The following is a 19,124-nucleotide window of genomic DNA, read 5'->3' on the forward strand; positions in this document are numbered from 1 at the left end:
AATTTTATTTAATTGCGTTATTTTTACAGAACAAAGTTACGACTTGAATTATAAAATTAATTAAATTTGTTTTTTTTAAACATTCAAATATTATGCAATTTTAATTTTTTTATAAATTGTGATAATAATTACGTCCTACATTTAGACAAATGGAACCATGTGAGTCAAATTCATTTCTTTCAGACTTTTTTAGTTATATGTTTAATAGTTTGTTGCCTCATATTTATTAATAAAAATAGCGCTTTATTTCTTCGTTACGTTTAGTAATTTATATATTTGTAATAATTAGAAAAATATCGTATAAGTTAAACTTTGACTAAATGTCAAGATCGTGTCAGCTGACCGTCTTGTGACACTTGCACAAATTTGATAATCTTGTGAGTTGGGTTGGTGAGGTTTTAGAAGAAACACGTAAGTTTTTATAATTTTATTAATGAAGTTTTACCCTTTAGACAACCTTTTAAGCCCCTGAAAACCCTCTGAAGTGATCACGCAAAAATAGTATTTAATTTCGCACAAAATATCGATCAGGCAAAGTTTTTAGACGACCCATTTTCCATGTTGAATTTCAATTATAATCATTGAACTTTACTCTCGCCAAGTTGTAATTGCCCTCAAATTGACGTATTTTTGCAAGTTTTAAATAAATGCAGCCCCCTTGATGTGGTAAAATTAACAAAATTTGTAGGCGGTTCCTTTGCCAAGTTATCGGATCCCCACTTTAGATCGAGCGGCACACTCACTCCCTTGCGAAATTCACGTGACTGTGTACAAGCCCATATCGCGCTTTGCAACAATAGTGTACCAAACTTCTACTGTTTTCACGTGACTCCTGATAACACTTTATATTTATTTCTCTTTAATATTTTAGTAAAAAATCCATCAAGATGACCTCTCTACCAAAGATGGGTGATGAAGAACGCGAAAACAAATTTGGATACGTGTTCGCAGTATCTGGTCCTGGTAAGTTGTGAAATTTTTTCGAGGTTAGGGGTTACATGGGGGCACTTTTTTAGTCGTTACGGCCGAAAAAATGAGCGGAGCGGCTATGTACGAACTGGTTCGTGTCGGCTACTCTGAACTGGTCGGAGAAATTATCCGTCTAGAGGGTGAAATGGCTACTATTCAGGTATATGAAGAAACTTCAGGTGTGACCGTGGGTGACCCAGTTTTGCGTACTGGCAAACCCTTGTCCGTGGAATTGGGCCCAGGTATTATGGGTTCGATTTTTGACGGTATCCAGAGACCGCTGAAGGATATTAACGAGCTCACGCAAAGTATTTACATCCCTAAGGGTGTTAATGTGCCATCGTTGTCGCGTACGACCAAATGGGAGTTTGCCCCATTGAATATTAAGGTAAAAGTTGCGATTTGTCAAAGTTGGAGGTTTATTAATAGTGATTTGGACACAGTTGGGGTCACATTTGACAGGCGGTGATATCTACGGTATCGTCCATGAGAACACTCTCGTCAAACATAAAATGTTGCTGCCGCCTAAAGCCAAGGGTACTGTCACATATGTGGCCGATCCCGGAAACTACACAGTCGATGTAAGTATTTTTTATAAAAAATTTAAATTCATAATCTTAAAAATAGACTAGAAACGGTTTCAAAATCATTTCTTATGCTTTAGGAAGTCGTGTTAGAAACAGAATTTGACGGCGAGAGGACCAAATACACTATGTTGCAAGTATGGCCTGTGCGTCAACCCCGACCTGTCAGCGAAAAATTGCCAGCCAATCACCCCCTATTGACCGGTCAGCGCGTACTTGACTCACTTTTCCCGTAAGCCCTCTTTTAAAACCCTCAATTTTTGTGTAATAAAGTTTTGTGTAGGTGTGTGCAAGGGGGTACCACCGCCATTCCTGGCGCTTTCGGTTGTGGCAAGACTGTAATCTCCCAATCTCTCTCCAAATATTCCAACTCTGATGTCATTATCTACGTCGGTTGCGGAGAGCGTGGTAACGAAATGTCTGAAGTATTGCGGGACTTCCCCGAACTGACTGTCGAAATCGAAGGCCAGACCGAGTCTATCATGAAACGTACCGCTCTTGTAGCTAACACTTCCAACATGCCGGTAGCTGCCCGTGAGGCTTCTATTTACACCGGTATTACTTTGTCTGAGTACTTCCGTGACATGGGTTATAACGTGTCGATGATGGCCGATTCGACCTCACGTTGGGCCGAAGCTTTGAGAGAAATTTCGGGTCGTTTGGCTGAAATGCCGGCCGATTCCGGGTATCCGGCTTACTTGGGTGCTCGTTTGGCTTCGTTCTACGAGCGTGCCGGGCGTGTCAAATGTTTGGGTAACCCCGATCGTGAGGGTTCGGTGTCTATCGTCGGAGCTGTGTCGCCTCCTGGTGGTGATTTCTCTGATCCGGTCACGTCGGCTACTTTAGGTATTGTACAGGTGTTCTGGGGGTTGGATAAAAAACTCGCCCAACGTAAACATTTTCCATCGATCAATTGGTTGATTTCCTATTCTAAATATACGCGAGCTTTGGACGATTTCTACGATAAGAATTTCCCAGAGTTCGTCGCGTTGCGTACTAAAGTCAAGGAAATCTTACAAGAAGAAGAAGATTTGTCCGAAATCGTGCAATTGGTCGGTAAGGCGTCCTTGGCAGAGACCGATAAAATCACACTTGAGATTGCGAAATTACTAAAGGAAGATTTCTTGCAACAGAACTCGTACTCGTCTTACGATAGATTCTGTCCGTTTTACAAAACGGTGGGTATGTTGAAAAACATGATCGGTTTGTACGATATGTCTAGACATGCTGTCGAAAGCACTGCTCAGTCTGAAAATAAGATCACGTGGAACGTGATCAGAGATTCCATGAGTAATATTTTATACCAGTTGAGCAGTATGAAATTTAAGGATCCCGTCAAAGACGGCGAGGCGAAAATCAAAGCAGATTTTGACCAGCTGTATGAGGATATTCAACAAGCCTTCAGGAATTTGGAGGATTAAATTAGTTTTTCTGTAGGCCGTATTTAACCTCACTTTTAAAAATTGCCGTCTTTCGATATTAATGTACAATATGTTTATACACATAAATTAGTTCATAGGTTGATAAATCCTATAGATTAGAGGTGAGGGTTAAATTGCTAAATTTCGTCCCTTCATTCCAGTTATTTTTAAGGAATTTTTATTTTTCATGTTTCCGTGAGTTTATCAGCTTTTCCAGTATTATCGGGACCTTTTTTCTTTACATTTTATTTTTTCGTTATTTACGCATATTTCGATGTTGTATATTTTACCATATTATTCAAACGGCTAATTGTACAGTTATCTATGTTAAGTGATTTAGCTATATAGAAAATAGCACAATAAATTGTTTTATTGTAAACAGAAATAAATGCATTGTTGTTTCATAACGGGTTTTATTGTTTATAGTTAAAATACAAAATTAAGTTTTTATTTTGATGCTCTTGGAGACGCTTGCTTTAATCCCTGAAAACTCTCCACCATACCTCGTCATTTCCGTTCGCGGTTCACGTACCTAAAAATACAACAAATTAAACTTGTCAAAAAGATACACCAAAAATAAACGTACAGCTCCTCTCCTTCGTATTTTTGCTTTTCTAAACTTGTTCCTATGTTTTACTCTTGGATTTCTTTGTTCCTTCTTTCTGTGCGGCGTTAGACCCTTATTTTTGGCAATTTGGTAAGTTATAGCCCTCTTACCAGAATCTAAATTAACAAAAAATTAATAAATAAAAACACAAACATTAAGAATTAAACCATTTTCTGGAACATTTGCCTCTTCATCCATTTCCTGTTCATTATTAGGTGCCTCTTTTTCATCCACGTCTGGATTAAATTGTACTTTTTTGCTTCCTGCTGGTTTCTTTTTATTGTCTTTCTTTTCAGTTTTGTTGACCAATTTGCTCAAGACCTTTAATGTTTTTTTGGGAACTTCTCTGTCTTCTTCATTTAAAAGCAACTCAATTTGAGGCTTAATCACCTCTTCAAAAACTGGTGTCATTTGTGATAACAATTGCCTGTATTGGTACAAACGTTTTATGACTGGGTGATTTTGCATGTTAACTCTTGAAGCTTTCAATAACAAATACATATTGATGTTGACACAGTAACTACAATTATGTGAATCAGGAGAAATCATAAAATAAATTGAGAAAAATACTTTAAAATTAATTCGTGATGAGTTTCCACAAACTCCATTGCAGAGCAATTCGAAATTTGTCCCTTTTTATATTGAACCAACACTGGTTTAAGAAAATCTCTAGCAACGATCATTTTTTCCTCAAAATCTTCAACAAGGCCAAAGAATTCTGGGGATTCCTTTTGCAGTATTTGCAATTTTTGCCTTTTACTTAATTTAGAAATGTCACTTTTAATCAGTTCTTCTGATACTTGCTTATCTTCCTCAGTAACCTAATCACAATTTAGTCAGAAGAAAGAAAGACTTAATTGCAATTACCTTTTTTGCGGGCACGTCCAAACAAAAATCATCATCATCTAATTGTTCAGCCAACTGCTTCTGCAAATTTCTTGCTTCTTCTTCTTCCAATTCGGCCAAATGTGCATCCTTACCTTGGAAGCCCCCATAGTCAGGGTCTACGTAGTCCGTCGAATAAAACTTCCTTTTCTCTTTACCCCACGCCCTAATATCAGGCAAATCATCTTGATCTTCTTGTCCTTCAACGTCACTTAACGCAATATCGCTTTGATCATCTTCTTCATCGTCTGTACCAGAACCCACACCAAAAACTTCCCCCTACAATTATTTAGTAACATTAAAAATATAAAGTATTCCTTTCAAGCGCACTTCACTATCTGAGTCTTTAGGTAGCTTATTTCTAACTTTCTTCAAGAGAATTTTCTCATTTTCTGTGTAATCTTCATCAGAATCAGAAGGGTTGTAATCACTTTCATCTTCGTTAAATCTATAAAAGGAATTAATGTGCGACAAGTTTTACAAAAACTATACCTTAAATGGGACGACATTCTGCTTTTTAATCCTTAAAATAACTTTCAAAATTTCAAATTTAACCTTAACCTAAATGTTGCCCACATGTCTGAATTGAGGTTATGTAATATAATGACAGAGCGGGAAAATCAAAACGTAAATTGTTGTAATAGACAAGTTGAAATCAAACTGGATTTTTGTTGATATTTTTTAGTAAAAATATTACAGCTAATTTATTTACGTAGAAATAGCCAAAATAAGGTATAAATGCTAATACAGTATTTTTTTAAGAGTAAAAAATGAGCACAATGGAACTGATCGTGTCCTTGAATTAGCGCGACGCGCGTTGACAGATGTGTGAAATGTGATGGAATTATTATTTTTCTTGTAACTGCCACTTAATTATTGTTATTTTCGGTTAATTTCACATATTTTAATCATTAAAACAATGTGGCATGAGGCAAGAAGGCAAGAACGAAAAATTCGTGGCATGTTGGTGGATTACCGGCGAAGGGCTGAACGACGCCGAGATTTCTATGAAAAAATCGTATTTTTTGCTTTTTCGAAACGTAACGCTCGAATCTACTTGTTGCTTTTTGTAGAAAGCCGATCCAACTCAATTTTTACAAATCCATGGAAGACAATGCAAGATTCATTTGGACCCCTCTATAGCAGCTGCTGCAGACAGTGCTTCAGCAATGTAAGCCCCCATAAACGAAATATTAGACCGATCAGGCGACGATTAATTGATTGTAGGATGCCATGGCAAGGACAAGCGGATAATTTAATTGACCGTTTTGATGTAAGAGCACATTTAGATTTTATACCACCTGTTAAAAAGGAAGAAGAGGAAGAATTGACCTTTGAAGAACGCCAAATTAATTACGAACGGTACAGGATCATTGCCCAAAATTCGTTTCTTAGCATCAATGAAGAGAAATTTTTGAAACAATTACACTTGGAAGAACAGTTTGGCTACACTGAATCTAAATCAAAGAAGGAGCAAAGAACTGGAGGTGCTAGTATTGGGTTCAACTACGAGGACAACACTGGTAGGTGTTAAACATGCAACTGAGGAAAAGATCAGACAGAATTTTTAGCACAAACCTTGGGGCCAGATTATAACAATGACGATGAATCAGATGGCAATTCTGATTCCGATTTAGATGTTGACTTGTCTATAAATGTTTCAAAAATGGATTCGGTGCAAGCACATGAGATGAATCGTCACGGCAGAAATTTTGGAATGAGCTCAAATGATTTTTATTCATTTCTTACTAATGATCTTGAGGAGGCTGAAAGTTTCCGACTTGCCAAAGAAGAAGAACATGAAAAAGCCTTATTTTCAGGACGAAAATCGAGAAGGGAGCGCCGGTAATTTCCCACAATAAACAGTATTTTTTCTAATCATTTTTATAGAGCCCATAGGGAAAAACGTTTGGCTAATAGAGTCATAAGCCCTCCTAGTTATGCCGCAAGGACATCACCTACTTATCCTTCATTTAGGAAGAGTAAATCGCCTTCAAAATCACCGACGCCGGAAAATAGCGGGAAAATTACGTATATTACGTCTTTTGGCGGTAATTACCCTACAAAAAAAGATTATGCGTAATAAACCTTGTTATATTTAGATGAAGAAGAAAGTCCTTCTACTAGCAAACCAAACAGTAGTGATAAAACAAAGGCTAAGAAGAGAAGAAGAAATTCAAGTTCCGAAAGAACTGTATATATTAGAAGAAGCTACAGCAAAGATAGAAATTATAAAGGAAGAAGATCAAGGAGTAGAGATTCAAGAAGTCGCTCAAGGGCAAGGCGGAGAAGTAGTTCGAGGGATCGGTGAGTCTATTGTTGACATAAAAATTTAAATTAAATTATTTTTTAGATACAGGAAGTCACGATCGCGTTCTAGAGGCCGCAGCCGCAGTTATCGTCGAAAACGTTCCAGCAGTTCTTCATCTGTGTCTTCATCTTCGACTTCTTCATCTTCATCCAAGAGTAAATCTCGTTCTTCGTCGCCGAAGTATCGCAAAAAATCATCATCATCTCGCTCTCCCAGTCCTGTGAAAAAATCAAAGTCAAAAAGCCCCGAGAAGAAAGAATCGCCTCCTAAAATCGTTTCTCGATACTACGGAAGGAAGAAAAGTGACCAAAGTTCGTCGGAATTAAGCGATACAAGCATCAAGGATGAGGAAATGAAAGTGGCAAATAGCCCGTTAGTTTTAGGGTATTTAAAAAAAAAATCTAGTTTGTGTTCTTATAGGGTCAACACTGAAAAATGGTCTGGCTATGGTAATTCTGGCTCCGTGACCAAAGTCAGTAAGAATCACTTAATTATTGTTTTTCCTAGCCATTTATTATTTATTGTTGTCATTTTTGTTCTTTAACAAAATTTCAATGTGCGTGTTTATTTCTTTTTCATTTATTAAAAATTTTTAGTTAAATCTGATGCAATGTTTACAGAAAACTGGTCAGAATTTGAGTATTCAAGAGCGCCTTAAACGGAAACGCCAAGCCTTATTAAATAAACAATGTAATAAATGAAATTGGAAAAAATCGGTAAATTAATGTTGTAAACGTTCTAGTCAAAGCTGATAAAATCGCGGAACAATTAAAGACAGAGCGGGAAAAACAGGAACAGCAGACCAGAGAGCATGAGTTGCGCGAAATGGCAATCAAATTGCGTCGAAGGTAAAATAGTATTTGTCACAAAAACAAATAAGAAAATAAAAATTTTAGACAAAGAGAAAAACGTCACGCTTATGATAGCAATAAAAGCTCAAACAGTTCTGATTCTGATTCTAGTAAAAGTAAAAGTCCGCCTCCCACAGTTGAAAATAGAGAAGATGAATCGCGAGCAATAAAAACACGAAGAAGGTAAATACTAATCAATTAAAAAAATAAAATATTAGGAGTAAATGATATTTTTAGACAAAGGGAAAAACGTCACTCTTCAAGTAGTTCTGAATCTGACTCTATCAAAAGCAAAAGTCCGCCTCCTCCGACGCAAAATGTTCCAACTTACAATTCCTACAAAACCGAAAATAAAACAAGAAGTCCCAGTCCACATGCAAGCAGAAGAGACGATTACCGAGAATCGAGAAGAAGAGATACTAGTAGGGAAAGAAGAGATCACAGTCGTGATAAACGCTCATCAAGGTCACCAAGAAGGTGCAATGATAAGAAAACTGTATACAGAGATAGAAGGGACAGAAGAAGAGATGATTATGAACGGGACAGGGATTATAAAAGAGATAGTTATGATCGGGAACGAGATAGAGACAGGAGAGAGGAACGTGGTAGCCGCTCTTTAGTGGATTACTGATTTAAATTATGATAAGTTTTTGTTTGTAATAAAATTATTTAGTAGAGCCCACACAAGTAATTTTTTTGGAAGGGTAAGTGATGTAACACTGCGTATTGTAATAGTTAAAATGTGAGAAAATAAAGGTTGAGGCGGAATGGGTGTTTTATTTATTCTCTCTTGAAAAAATTAATTCATTTGAACCAGAATGATTTTGTTGGCTTTCGTTTAATAAACACTTTAAAATCATTAGATATTCTGATTTCACAAAAGGCACAAATGACTAAATGCACAATTCCGTAATTTTCTTCTAAAGTTTGCCGATCGATTTACTTGCCACAAACGAGGACCCTCTTGAGATTTGTGAAGAAAACCAGTGTTACTAGATTTGATTACATACTCAGAAATTAACAACTGTGTTTATGCTAAAACAAAAAATATAGCTGGTTTGCTGTTAGAGCTCGTTAGTAAGCTCCATGTTCGTCCTGAATCAATAAACATAAAAGTAGCAATAAAACCACAAGAAGAGTATTTTATTTTTTCTTTATTTAGTAAAACTCCTTTGAGCGACCGGATCGTCCTCGTTCACAGTCTAAACATGTCGTGGTCGAGACCGGACTGTTTGCAAAAAGGGAAAACCGCGAGCCCTTGGGGACTCGTCCTGGCAAAATTACATTCTTCCAGATCTCCCCACCTGCCGCCGGCTCCGAATACGCCGCAGGACTCAGGATCAAACAGGACAACTACACCACAGGTATGCTACATTTACAGTCGAGTTTATTATTTGATATATTTCTCGGTTATATCTCCCGACGTAAATAGAAATAGACCAACCGAATGTGGAATAATAAACGTTATGAAATATTTTTACAAAATGAAAACAAACCTTGCAGATCATTATTACGAGTAAATACAAACGATAACACTATCTTCTTAAACATCAGCAATTATAAGAAAGGTATCAGAGTAAAACAGATTAAATCATGTTGAGTCGGTTTTTGATATTCTTAATTATGGGATTGTCCACCAAGTGTGATAATCCTGGAACGGTAACATTTGGCACAGAGGCCACCACGCCACCTCATCCATTCAACTATTGGGAATATTTTCCACAAGCTTCTGATGTTGATGAAGGTAATTATGGTGATGCCGAATGCTACATCGAAGGAAATTTTAGAGAAACTTAACTTCTAAGAGATGTTATTGCAACTTTTGATGCACAAACTGTTTTTTATGATTTTCACAATTTTCGGGGAAGTGTAACACGCATAAGATTACTGAATTTTGGGAGATATCACGGTGCAACGAAAGTTCTTCATATTTATAATGACAAAGATGGAATTGGAAGTTCCAATATCGAAATTGCTATATTTTCCGGAAAAGGGATAACAATGATTTGTGAAATTTATGGTTACAGTTGTATGTTTTTAATTTTTATGTAATAAATTTCTAAGCTGGTAATGAAATAAATACATGAACAAAAACACGATTAAACCCGTCACACCAAAGTTTTATTTCAAATACAACGCGTTTTAACCACAAAGTGATCATCCTCAGGTGAGAAAAAAACTAACTAATTTAACAATGTTAATGCCTTATATACTAATTTTTTCGACTTTCACTTTCCCTACCCCTAACTAACAAGTTGAGGGGAGAAAAAGGAATGGGGCCTTGTGTTTGAAATAAAAGTTTGGTGTGACGGTGTTTTTGTTCATCGTTTCCATACCAAGAGGATCCAGTAAGAAGTATATTGTTCAACTAAATATAATCTTAAAAAACATGTTAAATTAAATTAAAAAGTAACTCACAAGACTGTTATCTCATTATAACACACAAAATAAGGATTTTGTTTCAACAAACTTTAGAAAATGATTTAGAAAAAAGTTAAAATCAACATGAATTCTGAAATAGGAGTACTTCAATAATACTTTAGATTTTTTGCTTGAAATATTTTTTTAAAACCTAATAATTAGGAAATAAATAAAAGCATCATTTTGAATAAAAAAAATATATTTACTTGAACTAAGAGGCCTCCGGAAATGATGAAATTTAGATGAGTATACTTACAGATAGTAGGTTCATAAGTATTTTAAATACTTTCTAGAAAAGTAAATGGGTTTGTGGAGGAAAATTAGGCAAGAATTGTAAATTTTGAAAAAATCGAATAGAAATCAACTATTTTTTATTTTTATTCAGTTTTTGGATACACTTTTAGTTGCAATTTATTATATTAAATAGACAAAATAGTAATGTCATCGTTTTTATTTTTATTTTATCACCTGATAGGATACGATAGCTTTCTTATCAGTTATTTGGTTTTAGATTTACTAAATCGGGCGAAATCGAGATAAGTGCACAAAAAACGAGTAACCCCTTGATAAATATAAAAGGACTACAATTTTGATTTTGATTTAATGAATTAAAATTATTGTTTTAAAAGTCAAAACTCCACCGCATCCCATTGACTAAAAATCGAGGAAACAAAATATAAGCCGATTCTTGACAAAAAATCTTTGCAAAAAATACGATACACGCGTCTTTGAACTCCTTTTGTAGATAATATGAGGCAAGTAGGTCAGGAATTACTTAAAAAACGCAATTCCGACCTTTCCAGTATAGCCATAGATAATCCCAAGGTAAGTATAATTTTAAAGTCGGTGCTTTTTGTTTTGTTTTATGTTTTTATCAAATTTATTGCTATGTCGAGTTACGTATATTTTCTGTTAATTGTTGAGTTAGGTTTGAGCATTAATTAGTTGATCAAAGTGATGAAACAAAGTAATTTATGTGATATTTTTGTTAATTTTCCTTGTGTTTTACTTCCCCTCTGTGATAATTACGCACCCCAGCACCGTTGTTATTTATAATCCATAACGGCTGCAGTTGTAGGGCCAAAGCGACAAACTTTCGAAATTATTTATACAAACGCGCGGGATCAGGTGGGCACGGCCAGTAAGAAAAGCAAGGATGGGGTTTTTAGTCTCGGAGTGCGAGCCAAGAGCAGGACCTCGAGGCCCCCAAGGGACTCGTACGGCCTCCTTGACAGCCCCATTCGCAAACATACACCTTCCTTTCCGCGCCTCTCACACGCTCAGAATGTGACACCGCACGACTGCGGTTTCATTATCATTTCATTGCGAAAAATTTTCTCGGTTTTTAGACAATTATTGACGTGAAAAGCGACCAACGAAAGAAAATTTCATTCGGCCTTTCAATCCCAGGCGGAGCGAAAATAAAATAAATTTATTAAGCACACACGTCAGGGGCGTCGATTTCCGCATCCTGAAAGAAACAAATAGCTCAAGTCCCTCTGTCCCAGCACAATATTCGGCTTGTGCCGCCGCGGCCCATTCAATTATATCGCTGTCGGAGCCGATCGGAACGAATTTGTTATCAATATGCTTTATTGTTTATGCTTTTTTAGACCAGACAATGCCCTGAAACGGCTGTTGCGCAAAATTAAACGCGGAGAAATTGGAGTACCACAGACTAATCTTAAAAAAAAATCATTAAATAAATATCTAAGCCATTACACAAGCACAAACTGTGTGAATGCGAAGATTTATTATCAGGTGTAAGGCGCTCTGAAATGTAATCTATCAATTTTCTAAGTTTAAAAATAATAAGAGTATGAGACATAAAACTAAAAAGATAAAATCAGACGATGGGAACTTCGTGTACGTGACCTTATCTTATTTGAGATGATCTTGTAGGCGTTGTAATTGATTGATTGCTGTAGCACATTTCTATGCGTTAATTAATTTTCTTTCTCTTTCTACACTGACCCAACTCGAAAAATGTGTGAATTTATGTTATTTTTACGAATATTTAGCCAATTAAAATTTGTGGAAAAACCTTCACAATTCGCTGCAAACCGTCTAAATTAATCAGATTGCAACAAGCCGCCGTGATTGGTCCCTTCGTTTTATCAGCGAAGGGTGCATGTCAGTGGCCATTTAGCAAGGGTTCGATTTCTTGTCCGTCGCTCCAGACAGGGACATGCGGTGGAGGGCTAGAGAACTTAGGACAGCGGCCAGGCCGGACATGAATAATGCATACCGCAGATGTGGAATACGTGTAAGCCCCAAACCCGACCTTCCATCCCTTGCCCCGTGGCTAACTTGCCCCTTCCTGACAAGCCGTCTTTGAATCCTTCAGCCCAGATCACACAGCCGAATCGAAATCCCGACGATTGTAAAACAACACACATTAACATAACATATGTGCGACGTTATGTTACATGTTTGCGAACATTGCGCCTGGTTTATGAGACGATTTCTGTCTAAAAGATGTCCTCGTACGAGGCTCGAATAGTAATGTTTGGCAAAACTTCTATTCTTAAATAATGATAGTACCTCACTTTTGTTGAAGTTCAGGTTAGTTTTTGTTTTTGTTGCAATAATAATTGATCGGGTGTAATTCCGGCTTTTGGGTCTAAATAGAGAGGATTCAGTGTAATATTTCGGATACTGCTGCCCGATGTCGTCTCTGACGGATCTGATCTAAATTAGTTAAATTTGCATGGAATTTCTCACACTATTCTATGACCAACAGCTTGTTTCGTATTGGTGAATTGTCAGTTGTTTGATAAATATGTATACCTAGTCCTGAATAATTTAATTAACATTTTAAATCAGTTGTGGGGGTTCCCTTTTTAATGAGATCATTTTCTTGGTGTGGATATTTTTGTAGGGTACCTCAAGACTGAAAATAATTACCTTTCTTATTTCTCCGGAATTAATAACTAGATTTGTCTTCATCAAAATTCATGACACAGTTATTTGAGATCACAAGACGTAGCAAGGGGATGATTTAGTTACATCTTTAATTATTACTTTGTTGTTATGTATCGCTGACTTGTAACTTTGCGTGACACAATTTTCCATTAAAAATTGCTTTCATGACCTAACATTGTATTGTTTTCTATGATATCTATTAATCCCATATTAATAACACTTGCTCAGCATGATTGCCACGAGCACACAAATGCTAAACAAGCAAAAAGGATTTCATTCTTAGAAATTCGTCTTTTGTACTTTACTGTTTTACATAAAGAACGCTCTTATAATGTGGGACGTCTGTTTGCCTAAGGATCGAATTACATCCATTTACTTCCACTAATAAAACAGTCATTATTAGTGGTTATAAGAACGCAGAGCTTTTTCTTTCACGTGTCAATCTCATGGTCTTTATTTTCAGAGAGTCTACATATGACCAAAAATCTAGTTGATTGGGACTGGTGGAAACACGCCTCTTTCTACCACATCTACGTCAAGTCTTTTAAAGACAGTAACAATGACGGAATCGGCGATATTCGAGGAATTGTCGAAAAACTGGACCATTTTTCAGAATCTGGAGTTGATGCAATTTTTTTATCTCCAATTTTTGCGTCTCCTCAAATCGATCAGGGTTACGACATTAGTGATTTTTGCGATGTTGACCCAATTTATGGTTCATTAAACGATTTGGAGGAATTAATTCACAAAAGTCATGACAGGGAAATTAAACTTCTTTTAGATTTTGTACCAAACCATACAAGTGATCAACATCAATGGTTTATTGATTCTGTAAATGGTATTGAGGATTATAAGGATTATTATGTTTGGGCTGATCCTCAATTTGATGAACAAGGAAACAGAAAACCACCAAACAATTGGGTAAAATTGACTTTTCAAAAATTCGGTTTAATGTTTTGTGTAGCTTAGTGTCTTTGATAATTCAGCTTGGGAATGGAATGACAAGCGTCAACAGTACTATTTCCATCAGTTTGATGTCACACAACCTGATCTCAATTTCTACAACCCTAAAGTAGTCAAAGAGATGAAAGTTAGTGTCTTCGTTTAGATTAAATTATTTCTAAACAGATTTTTAGGACATTTTATTATTTTGGCTTGATTTTGGCGTAGACGGGTTTAGGGTCGATGCAATTCCTTACATTTTTGAACACCAAGATCTTCTCGATGAACCTAAGTCACATTTTCCAAATTGCGACCCAACCAATTTTGACTACCTTCAACACATTTACACTAAAGACCAGAAAGAAACCTACGATCTTATGCACGAATGGCGAAAACTCATCGATGACTATAGTCAAAAACACGGTGGTAATGCTAGAATCCTAATGACTGAAGCTTACACCACCCTTCATAACACAATGCTTTATTTCGGTACTCCAGATGGGAGCAAACTTGGGGCTCACTTCACATTTAATTTTAATCTGGTTGGTGACGTACAACGATGGGCTTCAGCTTACGATATTGTTGAATCTATCAATAAGTGGCTTAGAGAAATTCCAGAAATATATGCTTCGAGTTGGGTTTTAAGCAATCATGATAATCACAGAGTGGCCACACGATGTGGCTCTAAAAACGTCGATGGTTTCAATATGTTGAAAGCCATACTTCCAGGCATAGATGTAACTTATTATGGAGAGGAAATTGGGCAAGAAAATGGTGAAATTTTATTTGAAGAAAATCAGGATATTAAAGCTAAAACGTGGGATTTGTTTCAAAGATTGGGTCGGGATTTTGAAAGAACTCCTTTTCATTGGGATGATTCTAATAATGCCGGGTTTAATGATGGGGCTAAGCCCTGGTTGCCTGTCAGTAAAAAGTACAAAGAAACTAATTTAAAGAAACAAAAAGAGAGTGAAGGCTTAAGTCATTATAAAATTTTTCAAGCTTTGAATAAAATTAGAAAAGATCCGGTATTAATTTCGGGAAACGTGTTGATTAAAGCTCTTAATGAACATACAATTTTTGTAAAACGGAGCTACAATTGTGCATCAGTTATCCTTATTTTCAATAAAAGTGAATACGAAGTATTTGTAAATGTGGATGAGGACATTTCGACCAAAAATTGTATTGAATTGAAAAGTGTTGACTCTTCTCGAGAATTAAAGTAAGTGCAAATAAAAAATATTCAATTTTCTCAAAAATATTTTAGGAGTGCCATAAATCCTTCTGCAATACAATTAGAACCTCATGAAGCCTTGCTTGTTTTCTGCTGAGCACTACTTTTTTTTTCAATTTTTTTTCTTGTATTTAGTGTGTGTTGTTAAAGTTGAATAAAAATGTGTAGGAATTCCTGCTTTTTTCTTTTACCAACGTTAACAATCTGTACTTATCAAACTTGATGATGATTATTACAATTAACCAAGAATTATTTAACATTGAAAACTTTCAAGGTCTGGCTATTATTACATACTCGTAACTTCTGTACTAAGTAGGTAATTTAAGATATGTGTATAACTCGGTGAGACCCGACTAAAACATTTCATGTTTTGTCACATTATCATCATTATTATAAGATTTAATTAAAAAAAATTGCATTCTTGTAATTTCTGATACTTGATGGAAAAGTACTTTTAACTAGTTTTCACACACTTAAACCTACTTGAAATAATTGTTCTCATTAGGCTAATTGCTGAAACACAAAACTGTTGACATCTTATAAATTATTTATTATTTACATTAATTTTTTGCTTTTAAAAAGTCAAAAAATTTGATAATAATAATTATTATTGTTATTAGCATGTTGCGATCGTGCAGAGACCGAAGTCTGTTATGCCCGCGCTAACAAAGATAAAGTGCCTTTATGATGATGATTAATAAAATCAGTGTTAATGTCAACGCGTGATAGAATTTTACCTAACCAGTTTTAGTCGTAGTCAAGTATTTCAAATCTAATCTTGGATCAATATTACGTGTCCTACTACTACTATAAAAGTCCAGCGTGAGTGTTTGTGTTTAGTTATTAACTACAATGCAGTTCATAATCTTACAATTAGTGTTTCTTTTCGCAATTTGTTTAGCAGCAAACGCTGCTACTATGAATAAACAAATTCGCAGTTTAGATTGGTGGCAACATGCCAATTTCTATCAAATTTACCCACGATCATTCAAAGACAAAAATAACGACGGCATTGGCGATCTTCAGGGAATCATCGAAAAACTGGATCACTTCACAGATGCTGTAATCGATGCGGTTTGGCTATCACCAATTTTTAAATCACCGCAAGTGGATCAGGGGTACGATATAAGTGACTATAGGGACGTAGATCCAGATTATGGAACAATAGACGATTTGAAAGAATTGATTCAGAAGGCTCACGCCAAAAAAATTAAAATTATTTTAGATTTTGTCCCTAATCACACCAGTGATAAACACCAGTGGTTCATAGATTCGGTAAATGGTGTTGAAGAGTATCGTGATTATTACGTGTGGGCTAACGCCAAAGTTGATGATGATGGTAATAGAGTGCCTCCAAATAATTGGGTAAGTATTTTACGTTTTTCTTGATATTTTTTACTGGATTTTTTTTAATGTTTAGATAAGTAATTTTAAAAATTCGGCTTGGACGTGGAGTGAAGAGCGTCAACAGTACTACTTGCACCAATTTGCTGCAGCCCAACCTGACTTAAATTACCGAAATCCAAAACTAGTGCAAGCAATGAAGGTACTAGACATTTTCTTTTAATCATATGCGATGATTCAAGTTTTGGTCAAATTTTAGGATATTTTGACTTTTTGGCTTGACCAAGGGGTTGATGGTTTTCGAGTTGATGCCATACCCTGTTTGTTTGAAAGTGAAGAACTCCTCGACGAACCCAAATCAAATATTCCGGGCTACAACGACACAGATTATGAATATCTGGACCATATTTACACCAAGGACTTGCCTGAGACGTTTGATATGGTTTATCAATGGAGACAGTTACTCGATGATTATACCACTAAAAATGGGGGCGATTCTAGAATATTTATGACTGAAGCTTACACAGACATAAACCATACAATGCTTTATTATGGAAGTGCCGATGGCAGACAATTGGGGGCCCATTTTACCTTCAATTTCTTTCTGATCACTGACATCAACATTAATTCAACTGCACAAGACATTGTTGATACCCTCAACAAATGGCTAAATGCAATTTCCGAGAATTACACTTCTAACTGGGTCTTAGGAAACCACGATAATCACAGAGTGGCCACTCGATTTGGTGTTGCAAACGCTGACGGTTTCAATATGTTGAAATCTCTTCTTCCCGGAGTTGCTGTGACCTACAATGGTGAAGAAATCGGTCAAGAAAATGGTGAAGTATCGTTCGAAGAAGGCAAAGATCCGAGTGCTCGAGATCCGGCTATTTTCGAAAAAGTTAGTCGAGATTTTGAACGCACACCTTACCAATGGGATGATTCTACTAACGCTGGGTTTAACACTGGAGCCAAGCCTTGGCTACCAGTCAGCGAAAAATATGTTGAAACTAATTTAAAGAAAGAGAAAGCCAATTCTGTGAGCCATTTCAAAGTGTACAAAGCTTTGGCTCAATTGAGAGCTAATCCGACCCTTATTTCCGGAGATGTGACGGTGAAAGCGGTCGATGAGTATACGGTTTTGATAAAAAGAAGTTTTAATGGGTCGTCATTAGCTTTAGTCTTTAATATCGGAAATGATACCACTACTGTGGATGTCGCTGAGGATGTTTCCAAGTCTAACAAAGTTGTTCTTACAAATGTTGATTCTTCTAGGGATACTGGGTACGTGTTTTTGAAGTTTAAATTAAGAAAAATATATTATTTTTAATTTTGTAGGTCTGTCGTTGATCCATCGAATTTGGAACTAGAAGCCCACGAAGCTTTAATCTTATCATTTTAAACCTAGTTATTAAATGAATAGTACGTGTGTGTGAAATAAATTTCGTATATTTGACTAAACGTGTGTTTTTTGTTTTGATTTTGTGTCTCTTTCCCAAAAAGAACTATGTAATATAAAAATGTTTTGTTAATTGTGTTTAATTGGTAATTTATGAATTGTGAGTGTATTTGGGGGTCGTTGTTCTGCATCTGTTGCAAAAGTTGGGTCAGAAAGCACGCCGGGTATATAAAATTGGTTAAATCTATGTAAATGGGGTTTTAAACTATTAATTGAGTAATTTATTGTAGAGATTGTCAATAAAGTTGGTTCGAGAGCTGCAGCGGTTAGTGCTTAGTGCCTTAGCCGTCCCTAAGTGGGTTTGAAGACCTTAACTGCGACCTCAGTGTGCGAAATCCCTTTATAAATTAGTATGCGGTCGAAGAGCACACTAATCTATCCTGGACAATGCGGATGAGGCAATGTTTACTTTGCGGTCCTGCGTCTCTAAGATCCTGGAATAGTCCGGGTCTGTTAGGCCGAGATTGACGAGTTACATTAGCAAATGGCCGCCCCTCATTCCATCAAGATACGCATCAGACAGATGCTCTCGGACAATGGAATTTCTCACTAACAAGACGTTTTGTCTTATATGTAAAACCTGACATCGCGCCCCTTTGTGACCTGTCGAGGGGTGACCAACACGATCTGAATTTAATCTTTGCACCCCAAATTCCAGAGTTGTTGCTGGACCACTTGCCGCTGCACCTTGCTGCTCTCGTTTTGATCTTGTTTGCTGACCCTCGGAGAGGAATCGACCTTTGACCGCGGTCATTCACGTCCTGTCAGATCTGGCTTTTTTAAGATAATTGAGTTTTTGTTGACGGTGATAAAAGTTTTATACTGCTCGGGGGGAATGGGAATAACAAGCACATAATAACACACTTCTCTGCTTTTATTAGCTTGCACGCCGTTCTATAATGTGGAAAGAATATGTGTGGAAACAAATCCGTGTTGTTGGGATTTTTATAGGACATCTGTGATTCCATAAGAATAAAGCGCGACGGCGGTGAGCGCGCGGTAAGGACGACTGGACCAATAGTTGCGGAGGTGGTAATCCTGACGGTAGATCCTCTGCCACATTGCTTAGCATCCGAGCCAAAACTACAGCGCGCTTATACTGGCAAAAATCATACTTTTCTACAAAAACAAGAAAATGTTATAAACAATTAATAAAACGAAAATTTTGAGT

At 36.4% G+C, this 19,124-nt stretch overlaps 5 protein-coding genes across 6 annotated transcripts; 4 read left to right on the top strand and 1 right to left on the bottom strand.

Annotated features, from left to right (window-relative positions):
* Positions 1-330: 330 nt before the first annotated feature.
* Positions 331-3,378, top strand: LOC123005607 (V-type proton ATPase catalytic subunit A). Its single transcript, XM_044399429.1, has 6 exons — positions 331-411; positions 872-963; positions 1,017-1,357; positions 1,413-1,550; positions 1,634-1,785; positions 1,837-3,378. The coding sequence occupies exons 2-6, from the start codon at positions 888-890 to the stop codon at positions 2,972-2,974; spliced, it is 1,845 nt and encodes a 614-aa protein (XP_044255364.1). The 5' UTR covers positions 331-411; positions 872-887; the 3' UTR covers positions 2,975-3,378.
* On the bottom strand, positions 3,368-5,117 carry LOC123005608 (something about silencing protein 10). The gene is made up of 7 exons (XM_044399430.1): positions 4,959-5,117; positions 4,797-4,914; positions 4,449-4,745; positions 4,152-4,402; positions 3,749-4,101; positions 3,561-3,697; positions 3,368-3,506 (listed from the first exon to the last, which is right to left on the bottom strand). The coding sequence occupies exons 1-7, from the start codon at positions 4,973-4,975 to the stop codon at positions 3,414-3,416; spliced, it is 1,266 nt and encodes a 421-aa protein (XP_044255365.1). The 5' UTR covers positions 4,976-5,117; the 3' UTR covers positions 3,368-3,413.
* Positions 5,118-5,265: 148 nt separating this feature from the next.
* Positions 5,266-8,396, top strand: LOC123004868 (CLK4-associating serine/arginine rich protein-like). Of its 2 annotated transcripts, XM_044398362.1 has the most exons (12): positions 5,266-5,484; positions 5,540-5,637; positions 5,694-5,989; positions 6,038-6,311; positions 6,357-6,517; positions 6,569-6,773; positions 6,820-7,149; positions 7,198-7,249; positions 7,398-7,467; positions 7,520-7,625; positions 7,674-7,811; positions 7,866-8,396. In XM_044398362.1, exons 1-12 carry the CDS (start codon positions 5,386-5,388, stop codon positions 8,257-8,259), a joined length of 2,223 nt encoding a protein of 740 aa, XP_044254297.1. In that variant the 5' UTR covers positions 5,266-5,385; the 3' UTR covers positions 8,260-8,396. The 2 variants fall into 2 exon arrangements, with proteins under 2 accessions (XP_044254297.1, XP_044254296.1); XM_044398361.1 differs by having other exon boundaries at positions 6,820-7,249.
* Positions 8,397-9,764: 1,368 nt separating this feature from the next.
* Positions 9,765-15,292, top strand: LOC123005337 (maltase 2-like). The gene is made up of 5 exons (XM_044399031.1): positions 9,765-9,795; positions 13,438-13,895; positions 13,939-14,064; positions 14,111-15,138; positions 15,184-15,292. Exons 2-5 carry the CDS (start codon positions 13,449-13,451, stop codon positions 15,245-15,247), a joined length of 1,665 nt encoding a protein of 554 aa, XP_044254966.1. The 5' UTR covers positions 9,765-9,795; positions 13,438-13,448; the 3' UTR covers positions 15,248-15,292.
* Positions 15,293-15,888: 596 nt separating this feature from the next.
* LOC123005964 (maltase 2-like) lies at positions 15,889-17,955 on the top strand. Its single transcript, XM_044400071.1, has 4 exons — positions 15,889-16,515; positions 16,571-16,696; positions 16,754-17,778; positions 17,833-17,955. The coding sequence occupies exons 1-4, from the start codon at positions 16,003-16,005 to the stop codon at positions 17,894-17,896; spliced, it is 1,728 nt and encodes a 575-aa protein (XP_044256006.1). The 5' UTR covers positions 15,889-16,002; the 3' UTR covers positions 17,897-17,955.
* Positions 17,956-19,124: the final 1,169 nt, after the last annotated feature.

The sequence above is a fragment of the Tribolium madens genome, unplaced genomic scaffold, assembly GCF_015345945.1.
Source record: "Tribolium madens isolate multiple individuals breed KSU strain unplaced genomic scaffold, Tmad_KSU_1.1 Scaffold_20;HRSCAF=117;Tcas5.2_LG4, whole genome shotgun sequence".
Lineage (NCBI taxonomy): Eukaryota > Metazoa > Arthropoda > Insecta > Coleoptera > Tenebrionidae > Tribolium > Tribolium madens.

Bases quoted from the DNA above. Each gene is read 5' to 3' on its own strand.
- LOC123004868 (XM_044398361.1), top strand. From the start codon at position 5,386: ATGTGGCATGAGGCAAGAAGGCAAGAACGAAAAATTCGTGGCATGTTG. The intron at 6,312-6,356 runs GTAATTTCCCAC...TCATTTTTATAG, and splicing joins AAATCGAGAAGGGAGCGCCG to AGCCCATAGGGAAAAACGTT. The intron at 6,518-6,568 runs GTAATTACCCTA...TGTTATATTTAG, and splicing joins GTATATTACGTCTTTTGGCG to ATGAAGAAGAAAGTCCTTCT.
- LOC123005337 (XM_044399031.1), top strand. From the start codon at position 13,449: ATGACCAAAAATCTAGTTGATTGGGACTGGTGGAAACACGCCTCTTTC. The intron at 13,896-13,938 runs GTAAAATTGACT...TGTTTTGTGTAG, and splicing joins GAAAACCACCAAACAATTGG to CTTAGTGTCTTTGATAATTC. The intron at 15,139-15,183 runs GTAAGTGCAAAT...AAAATATTTTAG, and splicing joins GACTCTTCTCGAGAATTAAA to GAGTGCCATAAATCCTTCTG.
- LOC123005964 (XM_044400071.1), top strand. From the start codon at position 16,003: ATGCAGTTCATAATCTTACAATTAGTGTTTCTTTTCGCAATTTGTTTA. The intron at 16,697-16,753 runs GTACTAGACATT...GTCAAATTTTAG, and splicing joins AACTAGTGCAAGCAATGAAG to GATATTTTGACTTTTTGGCT. The intron at 17,779-17,832 runs GTACGTGTTTTT...TTAATTTTGTAG, and splicing joins GATTCTTCTAGGGATACTGG to GTCTGTCGTTGATCCATCGA.
- LOC123005607 (XM_044399429.1), top strand. From the start codon at position 888: ATGACCTCTCTACCAAAGATGGGTGATGAAGAACGCGAAAACAAATTT. The intron at 964-1,016 runs GTAAGTTGTGAA...GCACTTTTTTAG, and splicing joins GTTCGCAGTATCTGGTCCTG to TCGTTACGGCCGAAAAAATG. The intron at 1,786-1,836 runs GTAAGCCCTCTT...AGTTTTGTGTAG, and splicing joins GTACTTGACTCACTTTTCCC to GTGTGTGCAAGGGGGTACCA.
- LOC123005608 (XM_044399430.1), bottom strand. The intron at 4,746-4,796 runs GTGCGCTTGAAA...AAATAATTGTAG, and splicing joins CTAAAGACTCAGATAGTGAA to GGGGAAGTTTTTGGTGTGGG. The intron at 3,698-3,748 runs GTTTAATTCTTA...TTGTTAATTTAG, and splicing joins GGCAAATGTTCCAGAAAATG to ATTCTGGTAAGAGGGCTATA.